Consider the following 19,672-nt stretch of genomic DNA (forward strand, 5'->3'; position numbering starts at 1 on the left):
TTTGATATGGCATTTTACCAAATACCTAAATAGTGAACAATCTGTATGTTATATTACCATAAATACAGCACCAGAATTATGTATTGACATCCCTGCTAGTATCAATCAAATAACATAAAGTGTCAAAAAACATAAAAATATCCAATAATTTAAACATTAAAAAAACATTGGAAAAACAAGTTTTCAACTCCCATGAGTAGAGCTGTCTGCTGCCCTGCCACACTGGGAAAGCTGAGACACACATATCGGGTATCTCTTTAGTCGCCCGGGACCAATGAACCCGAGCAGGATCCGTCCTGCGGAGAGGGAAAAGTATCCTTCATTCTTCCCTAGATGGGCATCTCAGAGCATCATGCAAGCTTAAAACCCCTCGATGCACTTCTCTGAGACTGTTGCTTTAAAACAAACAAGTAGGGGCGAGGGAGAAAGAAAGAGGGAGAGAGAGAGGGACCAATAGTGCTCTATTTGTGGGAATGTTTGTGCTAGGCGAACTAAGAGCTGTTATTCTTGGAATTTGTCCTTGGAGGGACTGAGACCAGTGACAGACCAGTGAGACTGAATTCATTTAGAAGACGAGATCTGAGTCACAAAGAAGTCACAATCTCAGTCTCCCATGGAGCAGGATTAAAGGAAGAAGGGATGAGAAAATGAAAGAGGGGAACGCAGAAAGGAGAGCAGCATTACCTGGGGATGTCTTCTCCCACACACACCTGTGCTGAGAGGGGATTATTTGAACACACACCTGTGTACCTGTGTGTTTGTCGGTCATGGAGGCGATGCTTATGAGTCTGGGAGATAGTATGTGTGTGAGGCACAATGCATTATGGGATGTGACCTCGGCTGCCCTAAGAAGATTGAGGCACACACATATCAGAGCTCCTGACATCCTGGTCCGTGCAGTCTACCAGGTATAAACAGGCTTGGTCATTTTCAGTCATTTTCAATAATCTGTAGGTGATAAACACCTACTTAAGAAACTAAAAGTGTGAGGAAATATATAATATGTGAATGTTTCTTTACATGTTTTTGTTTGTTCAGACCGTAATGATACCTAATATCTGATTTAATTGAATGAATGAATGAATGAATGAATAATAATATATATTTGAATGATAAATAATAATAATATATATTTATATATAATATATATCTATAATATATTATTTCATTTAAGCAGTTTTTTAATATATAACATATACATATTAATTTATATTCTGAATCAAATTTTTTTTTTTTTTATACATAATTTTTTTTTCACATAATATTTTATTGCTCATATCACTAAAGCTTATTCTTAGGCTTAGTGATTTGACTAAACCCCTAATCCTAATTACGTTCACGTGTAATTTGTCCCACAGTTTGTTTGTACTAGCATGAATAATACTTTAAATCTAACTTATAATTTGATTTTACGAACAATAAAAGGGGTAAAAAGATAGACTGCAGCCATATGTAGTGACCAGAATATTTGGGGCAGTAAACAATCTTTAGAAATGCCATAACAACAACCCTGGCATCACAGAGGTGAGTTTCGCATGTACATTACAGGTGCTACTCACAATCAAAACTCTTGTCCTGTTTGAATTCATGCCATGAGCAGGTTGTGTTGTGAGCTATAAAGCACATTGGCGTTGCTGTGGTGGTTTCTAAGGGCTTGAGTCACACACTGTCTCACGTTCATGAAAACAGCTCTCTGCAGGAGTCTATGCTTCCATCTATCTGTATGAGAGAGAGAGAGAGAGAGAGAGAGAGAGAGATCAGTATTCAGACTGTGTCTTTTCCTACTGTGTGAACAGAACAGAACAGAACAGAACAGAACGGAACAGACTTAATCTCAGAGTTTCCATCTCACTGTGACAGACCTGAAGAAATGACAGCAAAAGTGTATATCTCTTTGGAGGCTGATGTCTGACCCGCTGCTGCTATAGAAACAGAGCCTACAGACATTAATAAAGCTACAGACATGTCTCATGGGGTGCCAAATTACCATTGGTATTGAATGTGTTTATTAATATTTATTATATTTTTCATGCTGTTTGGAACATTTCTTTTTTTACATGACATTATTTTTACATTTTGGGACAATCATGTGTAATTTAAAGGAATATTTTGTCCACTTATAATTTATATGATATATAATGTATATCATTTTTATTTTAAATTATGTAAATCTGTATTCTTCTCTAAGAGTACATGCAGATGAATAGCCAAGTGACTTTTGACCACTTGAATCTCAAGATTACAAAAAGAAACAACAACTCTGTATAACCTATGAGCTAATCTCACAGAGACCACCCGAAATGACCTTTGAGTTTGGCCAGAGGGTTTTCTCTGTGTCTGCAGTGTAATTCAAGCAGTTATTGTCTATAAAATCACATACACACGTACAGGGTGATGGTAATGGCTTTAGCGTGGCTAATAAATATGATGAACTTACATTGTGGCACATTCAGGAGATGAGGAGGGGCTTCCTAATGCATTCTTTCCACATCTACACACACACTCACACACACACTTTCCTAGTAGGCAGCAGTGTTTGATCCAGCAGGTATTTCCTTGGGAGACCCCTTCACCCTCCCCCCTTTTTTTTCCTTTCATTGTACTTACCAGAAAAACACGTCTCTCCGTCTCTCTTTCTCTCTCTCTTCTTTTTAAAGCCCAGCACAGTCCATCAGGCTCAGTGAAGGAATTATCCTTGCATCGTAATACACATCCATAGAGCTGCTTTTGTTCCATTTAAGCTACTAATTGTGAGTCTCTCAGAGGGGTTGTTGGGAGAACAAGTGCATGAGAATGAGAGAGAAGGCTCCCAAGGTTAGTTTAGTGCTAAGCATATAGTAACTAGTTGCGTTTTTATATTCAGTTCTGATATATACACAACTAGACAATGGAATGTCCTCTCTTTTTCTGACAAGCATATTTTATTTTACAGTAGATGGTGAAAGGAACAGGTTTAAAAAGAAGTTTACTAACAATCTAATTGTTTGCTATTTCTGAATGCAGTGTGGTCACATTTGTGCAGAACTAGCTGACATATGTTAGGATGTTGTATGTAGTTAGCAGGACATTGTTATGCAGTTGTTAAAGTGTTCTGACTTGTTAGTATGTTGCTAGAGTTTTCTGGGTGGTTGCTTATTATAAAAAAGTCAGTGGTGTTACCATGGTACTTTGGTATTTTATTGTAATACTGATATTAATAACTATCAGATACATTTAAAATAGTGTGGTACTACCATGGTACTTTTTGAGATTTTTTATATATCGGTCATGTATGGTGAATATACCATGGTGTGTTTGAAGTACCTTGCAGTCCCATATAAATATAATGGTACATTATTTTCACTACCATGGTAAAAAATACCATAGTATTATCATCTCATACACACTACTACTTTACCGTGATATTTGAAGCAGATAAATGACATTGTACTTAAATGTATTATTCATTCAGTAGTACCATAGTAAACAGTGTATGCATGACACTGTGGGAACCAATGTTGTATATAAAAGTATTTTGTTTTGTACTATTATAGTATTTATTCATATTTTTAATTGTGTAATATTTTTTCAGTTTTCTTTATAATATTAGTTTTGTCATGTGCTTTTGTCTTTTTATAAATTTTTTATATTCTAATTTAGCTTTAATTTGTATTACCATTTTAGTTTCAGCTTTAATAATTTAATGTTTGAATGTTTTTGTACTTAAATTTTTTCAGTTAGATGCCAAAGCAACATTTCAATTTTTTTTTTTTTTTTAATCTTATATCTTATTTTATTTCAGCTTAATTCAGATAGCTTTAGTTAACAATAACAACACTGATGGGAGCCACAGCATGTTACTACTTTGTAAGGGATGTTGTGCTGAGAACCATGGGAAGGGTCCATGCAGGAATTTCTTTTTTCTTAGATTGAGTCTCATTGTGTGTGGGTATTTCAGCGTAACCGTTTTCAGCGCTCTTTCCTACAGTGTTTTCCTCCCTCTTATTAAGCGACATGGTTTGGATTTGAGGGAAATACCGTTTTCGCCTGTTGGATGGCAAAGTGCCACCCCTGCAGCTGCTGATAAATGGACTCTTCCACTTCAAACTCTGTGGAGCGCACAGGTCTGGCTTACACACATCTATTCTTCTCAGTCTGTTTCTCCCTTCGGTCCACAATCTGTCAGTTTGTTTCTAGGCTGAGGAGCAGGTGAATGGGCCGTGCTGCTCCAGGATTTTTCCTGTCTCACTGTGATAGAGAGGGAAAATTTAAGAGCCTTCTGGAGCTGTTTGGCCATGGCTCATTCCAAACTGGAATGCTCTAGACATCACATCAGACGCAACCAAACACACACGATGATACACCACAAGCTGTATATATTCATAATGGTATTTTCCCAGAACATAATGTGTGTTAATCCCTTTGCACATTCTTCGGTGGTGATATCAGGGCTTCATTTGGAAGTGCTGATATCATGCTGATCAGAGTGTGTTTATGTGTGTGTCGGAGCTGCTGACGAGGTGATTGAGTGCCTTATAATTTCAGACATTTAGGCTGCAGATGCTATTTGTGAGTGTGTGGGAGCAAGCAACTGCAAGAATCGTTAACTGATTGTTATGATTCAAAAACGCAAATGGACAAGGCACATGCTAAAAATGGATTTAACCAAAAGATGGTGATGAAAGGAGATGAAACAGGTTTCCCAGAATATGTGTAAATGTCTTGGTTTGTGACGTCGGAGTATACGCTGTTATCTCTGCCTACTGGAAACTCAGGTTTTTTCTCTCTGTTTTGGCCTTCCATCCACACATTTTTAGGCAACGAAAACGTTTCTTTTTGAAAACGCTCTCCAAAGTGGATAAAATTTAAAAACGCTGTTTTTGCGTCGCAGTATGGACTGTGAAAAACGGAGGCTTTCAAAAATGATGACGCATTTTTAATCATGTGACCAATTCAGCTAAAATGGTGGACGACATTTTACAGCAGTTTTTTTTGGATGCTTTCCTTTACTGTTCTTTGAAGCTGTCCAATATTTCGACGTATTTGTTTTGGCACATCTCCCAGTCTATATACTCGCTCGCTTTTGCAACTTTATACTCCTGTTGTTACTCGCAGTAGCAATTCAACCTCACTGTCGGTCCATTTAAATAACTCTGTGCTTTTCCTCGACATTTTGCCACAACATTTCAAAGAGCCAGAAAGTACAGTATATAAACGCCAGTGTGTTGATATGCAGTTGATATAGTGTTTTGATTGGTAGGGCGTTGCTATGCAGTTGAAATTGTGTTTTGATTGGCTGCTAGGATGTTGCTTTGCAGTTGATACATTGTTTTTAGTGGTTGCCAGAACATTGCTATGAAGTTGATACGGTGTTTTGGTTGGTTTTTGTTCAGCTTTGAGTTCAACCAACACCCCTCCACCACCTTTTACATAGGCGTTTGGTTGGATTTCATGGTGTTGTATGCAGTTGCTAAAGCTTTTTCTTTCATTTGGGTAAGAAAAATGTATTACATACCACGTGTGAATATGTTTTGCTATCACACATACCAGAATATAAACTGATGTAGTTGACACTGAGAGGAAGTTAAATCCAAGGATATGATTTTTCCATGAATAGTCAGATTTCATGAGTCATATTCAGTAATAGTGGTATAGCATAAATATTGATTAATAGAAATAGCCTCCTCTCTCTCACTGTAATTCAATCATGCTGGTTTAGTGAAGTGACACAGATTACTTTGGGCTCAATCCAGCAGTTCTCTAATCATCAGATTTACCTGTGTGTGTGTGGGTGCAGGGATGGCTGTCGCATAGGCGAAATAGGCAAATGCTAGGGGCACCCAGAAATAATAATTTTTTATAATATTATTTTAATTAGGGGTGCACTATATATTAAAATAAAATCAATATCGCATTATGGCTTAATGTCTTAGTTATATCACAAAGGTTGATATTTAATAAAATAAAAATATCTATGGGCTGCAGTTTTCAATGTGTTCGAGTGCAGTCCATGATACGCAGCGGTTCACTCTGAAACATGCAGCGCATTTATTTATGTATAACCGCTGTTCCTTAAGTGCCACCTGCTGACAGAGAGTGAATTTGCATTTTCATTCAGCCCAATCTTGCCTAGGGTACAAAATTGGTCAGGGCTGGCCCTGTGCTTGTGTGTGTGTGTAATCTAGCAGGATTACAGTCAAATGCATGTGATTAGTGTGTATTACCCAGAAGGCCAGGTCACACAGATACTGAGATGAGGGAATCCTTAGATTTGCTGGGTTTACCACAGATATGAGAGTATGATATGGTTGATGTTTTGTGTTTTATGCAATATGATTATGATTAGATATGTATTCTCTTCGGCATGATGGTGATGTGGATAAAAATTTCTATGGACTTTTATGGCAGTTGATAATATGTGAACGGAACATCTGTATTTTCACATTAATTAAAATGCATGCTAGTTTTTTACATTAAGTTGCATTTTAAAATGCCTGGTATGTATTTCATTTTCGCTGATGACTTTCAGAAATATAGCTCTATGAATAGCTCTGAATGGAATTTATTCATAATTTATGTTAAGTTTGTTAAGCTTATTGTTGAAAGCTTATTTTAATTATAAGCAATGTGGATTTTAATTTAAGTAGTGAAATCAAAAGGAAAAAAAAAGTGTGCACATGCATGCACGCACACACACACTCACACACACACATACATACATACATACATACATACATACATAGAGAGATATTTAGATGTAGATATAGATATGTTTAAAGGAAGAAGTCTCTTATAATCACCAAGGCTGTATTTATTTGATCATAAATACCACAAAAAAAAACATCAATATTGTGAAATTTGAATTAGAAAAATGAAATGTATTCATGTGAATTATCAGCATCATTACTCCAGTCTTCAGTGTCACATGATCCTTCAGAAATCATTCTAATATGCTGATTTGCTGCTTAAATATGTCTGATTATGTTGTTAGTGTTAAACAGTTGTGGTTAGTATTTCTGTGAAACTGTGCACATTTTTTACATCAATAAATTAGTTTAATGTGTCTTGCTATACAAAAATACTAATTTTTAAGATAGAATTTCAGAATAAATTTTTTATTAGATCACACAGCTGACCTTTGACCCCTAGAATAGTCCTGTTTTGTTGGTAGGTGAGAGGGGAAGAGATTCTTAATTAACTTTCTGTTGACATTATGAAGACTTTGGTTGACCTCTACCATGAGCCTTGACAAGCTGTCATATTCAGAGATGAAAACCGGCACATTCCAGAAAAATTGCCCTAATTACAGTTAGAAACTCCCACATCCTCTGTGACCTATGACCCGATTCAACACATCATTAGACTGTTTTAATATTTCATGAAAACACACTCTAACCCTTTTCAAGCCTAAACTGAAGACACTTATCTGTGTGTCAGTAATTCACATCACTAACGTAAAATAAGGGATGTTCAAAATCACAGTTTATATTAATTTGTCAAACTGAAAATGTCAAATCAAGTAAAGCGTATTACATTGTGGGATACTTGTCTAGCACAGTGTGATGTAGTTCTACACTGCATAAATGGCAAACATAACAGACCATCAGGGGATTGCAGACAGAAATCTTGCATATTGCACAATATACATACTGCTCACTGCAGTGTGGTTTGGCTAAGGTTATGTTTCAAAACATAACCATAGTATGATTTTAATGCACAGAAAGCAAATAATATTAATCCATGATATATGTAGTCTAAAGCAGAATCTCTTGGCTCTGAGGAATTCCAGATCTTACGCAGCTTCCAGGAAGGCTTTCTAGACGTGACAGGTGTGCTAAAATGAGATTTGATTTAGTGCCAGTCAGGAATTAAGAGATAAATGCACCTGGACCCACGTTCTGTTACTATGGTGATACATGTGACTAATGATGACATCAGTGCGTCAAGAGAAGGCTGAAATGCAGATATATTAGTATTTGAATTGTAAACAAGGATTGAAGAGAGGGGTGTGTGTGTGCGTGTGTGTGTGTGTTTAAACAGCCAGACATTTTGGCAGGATACTCAAGGCTAATTTGCATATCCAGTCTTGATAAGATAGGCACAGTCAAAAAAAGGCCTGTAAAGGCCCTTCAACTATAAAGATAAAGTTCAAAAAATTGTTCTCAATAATAAAGAATAGAAAAGTCCAGGTTTTCTTCTGCTGCTGTATGAAGTTAGCTATTCCGCTCATTTCCTCTCTTTCTGTTTAATGTTCTGTGTATTGGTTAGACTGTCTGATGGGTCAACAAGTTCATCATGTCTGCAGTGCCTGCAGAAACACAGCCAATCAGAGATTCAGCCAATCAGGGCTCAGTTCTCTTAACTGATCTGAACATACTCACAGCTTTGGCGAGAAACCATTGAGATGGGCATTTATGCAGCGGCTCGGTCAAAGTGGTTGATTTACACTTGTTTAATTATAAATGAGTGAGTTATAGGGGGAGAGAAACAGATATGTGGAAACTGCCCACTTAGTCTACTAGGACACATAGACACAATGATGTACTTGTGACTGTATGTGAGAAATTTACTTTTTTAAATTGATAGCACTTTCATTTGAAGGAGGTTATTTTTGGGTCACATATTATCTCTAATCCATATTCCATATAAGCATAGAATTAGAAAGCAAAATATTGGTAGCATTTTGGCATAATGGAAGATATTTTTTAGATTTAAATGTTGTCTGGTATAGGATATGTAACTGTTCATGTAAATATTTCCTACCAATTTGTTTTATATTTAGACCACATTTGCTGCCATCTAAAATAAAAATGGTGATCTGTGATCACTGTGATCTAGATTAATATAGATTAAAATGGCTTATTCGAATTCTGCCGAAGGCATTCAGAATATGTATGCTACCCAAATAAAACTGACAAACAGTAAGTCTTTGAGAAGGGGTTTATCATGCTAGGTGGTGCATTAGAAAAGAGGCTCATCTCCTGTTTCCAAATTGCATCACAAAGTGCTTGAAAAAGCTGTAAACTAATTCCACATTGCACAAGATGCAAACAACCTTACGCTTGTTTCACACATACTCCGTCTGCAGTTCGTATGCGTTGCATATTTTTTTAACGCACCCATGTTAACGGATTCCTGGAGCGTTGCGTCTGCAGCAGTGCAGCGATCGTTTACGTACCGAGTAGCAAACTGCAAACTCGTCCTGTGTGAAAGCACATCGAGTCCGTGCTGCACCACATACGTAACGCATATGGACTGCATATGTACTGCAGACGGAGTATGTGTGAAACGGGCGTGAGCAGGCCGTAGCTGGGGTCAGCAGGGACCCGGTGAAGGTTGTACCAGTGGGCCCTGTTTGAAATTGTTTAATTTGTATGTTCGTTTATTTTTATTTATTTGTGCTATTTACACAATGTTTAAGTTTTTTTTCAAGTTTGTAGGTGTCAAGGTACAGAAACCAAATAATTAAATGTAAAATAGCACTGGATAGTCTTTAATGTAAAAATGAAATATACAATCAAACCTACATTTATTCAGACACCTTCAACATTTCTCACATTATTACAGTTTTGCTATATGTATCAAAAATTATATCTGGTGTCTGAATAATTTTTGGTTTGACTGTTAAAACTACACAGTAATTCAGTCAAGAGCAGTGAGTGATTTTCATTTTCTTGGATTAACATTACAGCAGCCAGTAGCTAAATTAGGCGCGGTCACTTTAAGAGACGATGAACGCATCCAATATAATACACATCCCATTTTTTTCCTCATCTGTTTACTTTCACTTAAGAAATAACTGACAGTTTTTTCGAGCATAATTTCCAAGGTGGATATTTTGACATATTTTGTATGTATTTGTCCGCACAAGAGCAAAAATAAGTAAATTCGGTGTTCAAGTGTTTTGAGACGCCTTTCTCTACGTGAGCCCTGAACACCAGAACACCGCGAGTACTGAATTGGGATCTTTCACATCTTTTTGTTTGTTCAAACTGCGATTTGTATTTGTTCGTTCAGGTGCAGGAGGGACTTCGGGGAGAACTTCGCTGAAGAGAGCTCGGTTCAGTGTCGCTGTCCGTGATACGCGGCTCTCTCTCTCGTGCTCACTGAGCACAGCGCGCGAGTAACCAGCTACTCTGTTCAGCTTTTCCGCGTCTTGTGTTTTGATGCTTTAATGTTTAAAAACACGTGAAAAGATAAGCTTTCGTGACGATGCGCAGCAGTGGCCCGTCAACTGTCCTGAGCATCTTTTTAGGCTGGCCTCAGCCAGTCTGTTATATAAAATATCAAGGTGAAAATCATCATAGCTTGCTTAGTATAGACCCAGCTCCCAACCCAACTTTGAGAATAGATTAACGGCGATATTTTATCACCCGATAAGAGTCTCATGTTAACGCAGCATGTTGACGCCGATAACGGCCCACCACTAATCAAAATGAATATAAAGTTTTCATGATGTACATTAAAGTTAATTTGGCTTACTATAGGTTTATTAAAATTTTTAAGTTTTAAATTTTATTTGCATTTGTCATTTTTATTAATTGTTTTTTTTTTATCAGTTTTAGTTTTAGTAATGTTAGTACTTAAACTTATCTAGTTAATTGTAATTGCAATTGTAAATGTGACTTCTAAATCAAATTGCAACTGATTAACTTTTCATTTTTTATTTATTTAGACAAAAAAAATAATATCAACCATTTGTCACTTACTGACTATAAAATGAAAATATTTATAATTTTGGCCAAAAATTTAATTTTCGATGCATCCACAAGATTTATATTATTATTTTAATTTAATCTTTACTTAGTTTGCAGTAATACATTATTGTCATGAGACAGCATAATGTTTCTTTTTTTGAAATGGTCTATCTAAATAGGCAGTTCAGTATAGAAGCAGATTAGTCTCAAATATAATTCACGTTAAAAAAAAATATATTCACAAAAAGCAATTCACAAGCGCAAAATAAAATTATATATTTATAAAATACATTTCACAAATGCAAAAAACTATTTGTAGATATACAACTGTGCACAAAAACCTTTGAATGTTTAAAATGTACGAGTGTCTGAATGTACGAATCGTCATTTACTACGAATCCACTCGGATTTGTGTGTGTGTGTTTTTGAGACTTTCCTGGCAGAGCTCTCTTCCCACGTGGGTCTGTCGTACTCTTTAGCCAATCAGATGCGAGCTTACCATTCAACCAATCATATCATAAGCCACTGAGTGCATTCAAGGAGCACGATTCTGCGCACCTTTAGCGCAATATGGATTAATTAGAACAGAAATTAAGCCTTTACATCAGTAATCCAGCATGGCGAATGAAGAACGGGAAGCACGGGTAAGAGTTTAGTTTATTTCATAAAAGTCTGAGTTTACACATTTTATCGTTTACACATTCAATCAAGACAGTTTTTCTAGTTAGAAAAATACAGTTGTAACAGGACAGTTACAGTAATTATAAATTAAACTGCAATCAGGATAGTAAAAAGAAAGACCTGTAAAGACAAAAGTAACATTTTGAGAGTTGTGAAATTATAATTCTAAATAATCTTGTTTTATAAATTGATGTCTGTTAGGTCAGTGTGTACTTTCTTACAGTAATACATTTTAAAACATGTAGCCTAGTCATTGTTAACCACTACGTTGAAGGCAATGTAGTTCGATCAAGATAAACAACATCACATATTTAGAAACGTTGTTTAATTTGTAACTATATATGTTATAGTGGTTCTCAACCTTTTTTTCCACTGGGCCGCACTATGGTCCAAGTCCAAGTGCAAGCGGATTGCACAGGTTCGAGTAGCAATGGGCTTCTTCACACTGCCTCTACATGTGCAATTGTGCTTTTGAAGCCTACTGACCACGCGCACCTGTCCGTGCGGTCATAAAAAAAATGGGAGGTACGCGTTCGTCCTCTCAGAGCCTCCGCACACACTCTCCCATGACGATGATTACGTCACGCCTACCAAGCGGTCCCTAACGGACTCCCCGCGGATGCAGAAAGTTTAACATATGGCTTAAGATGCAGTCTGTAAGATGCGCACAGGAGCATGACTTGACGCGATATTGCAGAAAATGTGTGTTCACAAATGTAGCCTATGTTGATCCAAATATGGAAAGCACATTCGAATTTAATAATATAAGGTTCTCTCCAGAGATGTTTTGCCACATTTCTTCAATTAAGGATGATTGCTATGTAATATATGGTGTTCCCATTTGCCTGAACTTCAAGTAAAATGCGGGGCAAACCGAAAATCCAGCACTGTCCTTCACTACTGATACTGCGACTATTATTTTTTCTACGTGTTCATTCGCTGGCATTTTTCACATTTCTTTTTTTTCTCCCTTAAAAACAAATTTGTCCATTATGATGCTCAATTTTATCGAACTAATGGCTGTTGATTGAACTCTGCCAAAGTGGGCGCTTGTATGTGTTCGTTAAATGAGTAATGTTATGTGAGTAGGTCTGATCATGTCTGAAAATAATATATGAAACACAAAATAATTTAACATAAAAAAACATTAGGCTATAGCTTACATTTCTTAAGTAAATGTTTAAATTAATGTAAAAAATAATAATAATTGTAAAACTGAAAAAAAAAATTAATTGTGTTCAGCATGGTGGGACCATAGACTGTATAAAAACATGGACGTAGTGTCCGTGACGTCACCCGTAGACTCCTGAAGTGTGTTTTTGAAGCCTAAAGTGTGTAGAGCGGGCCGTCGCCATATTGGCAGCGCGTCACCGCGCGACTCTCCCGGACAATCAAAAATGGGAAAAAAGGCGGGAGCTAGTTGCTGTAGCCACACCCACCTAGCACGACGGCAGTGTCAGCAGCGGCAATCCACCTGTCACTCAAGTGGCTACGCCCTTAATTATGCAGAACTTTAAGTCTTAATATAATTTAAACGGATGAGTTATAAAAAAATTCACCCCCCTCACAGTTGTCATGAAGGGCAAAATTAGCTATGTAGACCAAAATAATTTTTTGAACCAGGCTGTAAACATGTTTTTTCCTGCTGTAAAGTTGGGCATTTTAACATGGGGAGTCTATGGGACTGACTCCCTTTTGCAGCCAGCCTCAAGAGGCCAGTCGATGAATTGCAGTTTTAGTCACTTCCTTATTGGCCTCACGAGAGAGAGCGGGAGGTTGGCGCTCGGGTGGGACGCATTTGAATTCGTGACGGGCCGCGGGTTGAGATGATGCTGCTGCTAGCTCCATGGTCATTTAATAGGACTAGCCTATTGTTTCTTTTACGCGGCTGAAAATAACTGTGCTTTCTGTTACTTAGCCTGTGTCTGTCACTCGTCCTCTTAAAAGTGGAAGCTTGTGCTTTGTTGCATTATATTGAAACTTTGTTGATGTTCTCTGTTCATGACTCTTTATATTATATACATAGAAGGGGGAGCACAGGAAAAAAAGTTCGGGAACCGCAACATAACATAACGGTTATGGAAATTAAAACGACAGTACTTTGAATTAAATTGCAATGAAGTTACAAACGATCCACATCATTAAAGAGAATAAGCTCCGAAATATATAAAATAAATAAAAACGAGGATCAATCTGAAACTTTTCAAGTGCGACAATAAATAACCTACACACGATCCACAACATAATTAAGTTGCAAAGAGCATAGGCTCAAACATAAAATAAAATGAAAGAGGATGCATCTGGAACTTTTCGAGTGCAGCGCAAAAGTCGCTCAGCCTGCAGCGAGAGAGAGATTTCCTCAAGATTTTTTATTTGCTCATTTTCTTTCTCTATTCTCTTCGTCTCTGTTGCCTCCAAATCCTCACTCTCTTGGCCCCTCTCCTCCTGACTAACAACTTTAAGATGTCCGACTTGACAGTTTCTCTGATTTCAGCCAGTTAAGCATATTTATAATATATATTATGGAATGAATGAAACGAGTTGGCACGCATATTAGCCTGCAGTACATAAAAGAAGAACAGTGCGTTGAAGACAGCATCTTCATTCTTCAATCTTCATTCGCCATGCTGGATTACTGATGTAAAGGCTTAATTTCCGTTCTAATTAATCCATATTGCGCTAAAGGTGCGCAGAATCGTGCTCCTTGAATGCACTCAGTGGCTTATGATATGATTGGTTGAATGGTAAGCTCGCATCTGATTGGCTAAAGAGTACGACAGACCCACGTGGGAAGAGAGCTCTGCCACAGTGTTGCCAGACGTACGATAATTATCATATTTGTACGATAATTTTTAACTCTGTACGATGTACGATCAATAATGAAAAAAATCCCGTAATGTACGATAATTTCAGAATTTTATGAAAATTTAAATGATGGTAGTTGAAATCATATGGCTTCTTTACTCATACACGAAATCGGCTCATTACAGACACTCTAAATGTGTTCGTGTGCACCTCAGGGTGTGTTAAGAATGCAGGAGGATGCCCTGCTTTAAAGCCAACGAGCACTAGTTGCGGTCCATGACAGAAAGAACCCCTTCAACATCTGGAAACACGCAGTCTTCGTGTGACAGCGGCTCAGATGTGGAGTTAACTGCACCACGCAGAAACAGCTAAATTCCTTCTTCACTGGATGTGACAAAGCAAGTGTTAAAAATCATTTAAATATGTTTTAATATGCGCCACACCGGAGACAGTCACTGAAAATAATGGGATAGTATTTTGTCTCACTGCTTCCGTCCAACAATACGGCTTGTTATATATTGTGGTAATTTGCAGGTCGTGTCGAAATGTTGTTGGTTTAGAATAGATAAATAACTCTTTTGACTCGTGTACGATAATTTTCTTCCAAATACGATAATTTTGAACTTCTGGTACGATACTTGGGCATATCCAATCTGGCAACACTGCTCTGCCAGGAAAGTCTCAAAAACACACACACACAAATCCAAGTGGATTCGTAGTAAATGACGATTCGTACATTCAGACACTCGTACATTTTAAACATTCAAAGGTTTTTGTGCACAGTTGTATATCTACAAATAGTTTTTTGCATTTGAGAAATGTATTTTATAAATATATAATTTTATTTTGCGCTTGTGAATTGCTTTTTGTGAATATATTTTTTTTTCACGCACGTGAATTGTTTTTGTGTGTACGTGAATTAGGATTCATGCATGTGAAATTGTCTACGAATGTGTGAATCGTGTTTTTTGCGTGAATTATATTTGAGACTAATCTGCTTCCATAGTTCAGTCTTGGGTGGAATAAAAACATTTTTCAGTGCAGAATATGTGTGTGTGTGTGTGTGTGTGTGTGTGTGTGTGTGTGTGTGTGTGTGTGTGTCTGTGTCTGTGTGTGTGTGTGTGTGTGTGTGTGTGTGTGTGTGTGTGTGTGTGTGTGTGTGTGTGTGTGTTTATCTTGGGATGTCCATTATATCCAAGAACACATGAAGTCCATACACAGATCTATTTCAGTTTAATAAACTGCAGATGTGTGTGTGGCCCAGAATGCTCCTTCACTCACTCTTTTATCAACAAACTCCAAATTGCTCTAGTTTCTTCAGAATCCCAAGAATGCTTGACCAACTTAAGATGTTCACTCATACAGAAATAGCCAACAGTGCAGCATGAAAGCATTCCTCTAAAACACAGCATGAGAAAACAACTCAACGAATCTGAGAGTGACTGATAGAAATAGAGAGACCGTTTTTTTTTTCAATTATAGTTCATCCAAAATGTTAAACTGTGTCATTGTTTACTCACTCTCATTTCAGTCACGCTCACTCTCATTTCAACACTGTGCACTATGAAAGTATCATAAAAGTAAAAGTCTGCACTTCATAAAAAGTTGAATTATTTGAGGAACAGCCTAAATTCACAGATTATTTACAAAAAATCTCCCACTCTGCTGCACATCATATAATGTTTTTGGTTATATTTGGATCTGCTTCTGTAACTGCATCAGGATCTTTCTGTCTAACATCTCCTTTTGAAGGCCACAGACAATAATAGAACAACATGAGAGTGAATTGATACAGAATTTTCATTTTTTTAGTGAACTATTCCTTTAAGACTTCTCCTAGATAAGGTTTCCTCTACAATGGATCACCATTCCCCGGAGAGCTCTTTATTAAGCACACACAAACTTACACGGCCTGTGAAGATGAGTGTACAGAGTGGCCGTATATGGTGAGAGCAGTGATGTGGTCTGTGGTCAGAGTGTGTCAGAGGCTGGAGGAGGAACAGACTCCATTGCTGTAAGTGATGCTCTCTCTGTCTTGTGATGTGTGTGAGGGATCGTTTCTGCTGCTCTACTGACTCATATACTCAATGAGGTTTATGTTCTGGGTCACACACACATACTTTCCCACTGTCAGAGATAGAATTCTGCTGAAATGCGCACAATGAAAGACACACATGTGAGAGGAGATCTCATTTATTGATTTACACAGTTCCTGAGTCAGCAATCTGTTCAGGTTACGCACAGACTCACACACTTATTCTGTCCTTTATGACTGGTGACAATTATAGCACACTTTTCTGAAAGCTTTACTTCACTGAACATAACAGAGAGGTTTTTTTGGCTCAGCTAAGTTCTGCATGACAAAACATAACTCTAGCCTATATGTTCGTGTTTGCCTGGCAGAAAAGGGGTTGGTTTTTTTTCACCGTTTTTTCTCATTTTAGCTTTCTATTTAACTCCTGCATTGTGACAATGAATGTAATATTTAAAAATATTCCAATAAGTTAACAAATAATGTGAGGCCAATGTTGAAATTGGTTTTTAGCAATACGGAATGAAACCGTTTTTAATGAATCAGTTGAGTGAATGATTCATTGAATAACTGAATCAGCATTTTCAAACAAATTGATTCAGTAAAAAAAGATGAATCTGTATGAATCAGTGTATTTGAATGAATCATTTGAGTGAATTATTTATTGAATCACCCAGAGACAGACATTTTATGTATTCCTGAATAAATTAGCATTTTCGAACATTAATTATTGAGTGAATGATTAGTAGACTCATAAAGCTTTGATTAATGAATCAGTGTTTGTGAATTGGTTGAGTCAGTGATTCATTGAATCTCTCTAAGACAGTTCCTGAATGATTCAGCATTTTTTAACAAATGGTTGAGTCAACGATTCATTGAATCATTCATCAACACGGTCACTTGATTTGTGTCTGAACGAATCTGTGTTTTTGATTTAATTTTTCAATGATGTTTTTCAAAGACTTTTCACTAATTGCCACCTACTGACAGAGTGATGTAACATACAGAAAGAATCACTTTAAAATCCTCACCAGGAAATAACCAGTAGCCTAAAAAGCATGTCACGCTGACATCACTATTGTGTAAATATATGTACCCCTAATACTGTAACAATTTTCTTATTGGATTCGTACTTACCAAATACATATTTGTCTAGATACAATTTTTTTTCTAAGCATCTCTTTCTCTTTTGTACACATTTACAGCAGGGTCAGTTTCTGTTTGCCAGAGATGCATTTGCATTCAGTAGTTCAACCTTCAATCAATATTTAAAAAGGGATGAGAACAGAATGACTCAGCTTTTAACACAGAAACCTTTACAATCACATAGAAACCACGGAAAACTTAAAATGATATTGTAGATTAATATGATCCAGTAGATTCAAGTGTTGTTTACCTGGTCTTGTTTATCTTATATGTTTGTCCCATGTGTTTCCAGTGTATACGGTGGGATATATTTGTGTGTGTGGGTGTGTTAGTAGGCTAGAAGCTTTATATGTTTAGGTTGTGTGTGTGTGTGTGTGTGTGTGTAGTATACAGGCCAGATGGGAGTAAAGCTATGCATTGAAATTTCAGCGGGAGAGATCTCACACACATTTGAAGTGCTCGCATGTGGGTGTGTGTGTTGCTTTTTTTTCCATGGATTTAACTGGAAACTTTCTTCTCTCATAACACACACATGCACTGACATGAGGCACAAAAAGAGTCATTCCCAGTCTCTTTGTGCATATGGCACATTTTTTCTACTGGCTTCTATAAGCAGAGAAGTTACAGGTCTCTTTAGACAATTTAGTAACATTCTCACATATATCTGAGTGCAGATATGATCCTCAGTAGTCCAATAGTACACACCTGTACAGACACAGGTGCTTTGGTGTCCATCCCAAAAATGTTTTTATGGATAACTATTGTGCACAATCACTCCCTTAATCCCTTTAAAGATCTGAAACTCTTTTATGAACCACGGTTAATGCATCAACTTCTTTCCCATAAAGAAAATACCATACATTTCTGTTGTTAACCTCACTCACTCCTTTATCTGTGAAGATTCTGCATATAGAATTACACAAATTTGGTTTTAACACAAGCATATACTCACACAGGGCTCATTGCAGAGACTGAGGGCAATTTTTGATGTGATTTAAAGTAGGTGTGTAACCACTAAGATTATACATAATACAAAAAAAAAAAAAAAAACTCCACCTACAGGCAACATCCTACACCCTAAAAACTGAACCCCACCAAAGCCCTGTGGCTTGTCCACCCCCAGCCCCTGAGCTGCAGATGATGAGAACATGGCACATGAAAGAGTCTACGGTTTGGTGTTGACTGTTTTTGTGTTTACTATCCCAGTGGATTTTATGACTGCAGCAAAAAGAGATTAACAGACGTTCAATTTTAAGAATATACAGACTGTTGTTGCAAAGTCATATGATTATCTTTCTTCCATGTATTGAAATAGAGACATTTTGAGGAATGAAAACATAGATTGAGCCATGAAGATTTGAAAAGGAAAATAAATGGTAAAAGGTTATGATGGATTATATATATCTGCAGTGTAAACAGTCATGAGAATTTATCTTAATGTGTGTCCATTGAAGAAATTTACCCATTTATATTTTGAGCAATACATTTAAAAAGGCTTCACTCTCTTTGATGAATAAAAGTAACCAATGTTTGAAAGGTAGTGTGTATGTTGCTTTTTTCAAATGAATGTCTGTGTGTGTGTGTGTGTGTGTGTGTGTGTGTGTGTGTGTGTGTGTGTGTGTGTGTGTGTGTGTGTGTGTGTGTGTGTGTGTGTGTGTGTGTGTGTGTGTGTGTGTGGGTAGCAAGGACAAGGGATGAACTCCATCTTGATTGAATTATAGGTCAGCTCTGTTTTAATCTAGCTCCAACATTATTGGCCACATGCAGCCACAACCTCAATACATACACACACACAAGTAGCATTTCCACATCCAATTTGGTTTATGTCAGCCGTTCAACCTGTCCTCATGTCTGCAGAAGGAGAAGAGTAACCTTTGTGACCGCCTTCCGAAAAATAACAAACCCCTCAAAATATACACACACATACACCCTGCTCTGTCTCTGAGCCTGAGGCAGTGAGACAGAAATAACCAAACTCAGAGACTCCTAACCAGAACCACATTTCCTTGAGAAAGCCAAAAGGCAAGAGAATTCAGTTTCCCATATTTTTATTTGTTTTAAAGGAAATTTCAGCTTTTCATTTTCTCAGAGAACATTGCAATCTCTTCGTCTTTTACTCTTCTGGCCCCTTTAGACATGAAAGATGGTGTATATTAAACAAATTGTGTGCTTTGGTGTGGAAGACATGGGCGGGATTGGTCTTTCAGAAGTTTTTTTTTTAGAACTTCTCTCTCCCCAATCGCAGTCATGTGAGCCTGGACATTCTCATTTATTCTGAAACGCCCCCACAGTATCAAGGGTTTCCTTTAGTGCAAATGTTCCCCTACATCTA

General features: G+C 37.1%; 1 protein-coding gene across 8 annotated transcripts in view; it reads left to right on the forward strand.

Annotated features, from left to right (window-relative positions):
• The window catches only part of LOC132156312 (FERM domain-containing protein 4A-like), a 151,864-nt gene that overhangs the window by 76,992 nt on the left and 55,200 nt on the right, over positions 1–19,672 (forward strand). For 2 of the 8 annotated variants that reach the window (XM_059565264.1, XM_059565266.1), the window contains exon 1: positions 521–908. The exons of 4 other annotated variants lie outside the window; for them this stretch is intronic. In XM_059565264.1, the coding sequence (XP_059421247.1) occupies positions 768–908 (141 nt within the window). In that variant the 5' untranslated portion in view covers positions 521–767. Of the gene's footprint in view, positions 1–520; positions 909–19,672 lie in introns of those variants that run through there. 2 more of the 8 variants (XM_059565265.1, XM_059565267.1) reach the window with 1 other exon arrangement.

This window comes from Carassius carassius, chromosome 13 (assembly GCF_963082965.1).
Source record: "Carassius carassius chromosome 13, fCarCar2.1, whole genome shotgun sequence".
Taxonomy (NCBI): domain Eukaryota; kingdom Metazoa; phylum Chordata; class Actinopteri; order Cypriniformes; family Cyprinidae; genus Carassius; species Carassius carassius.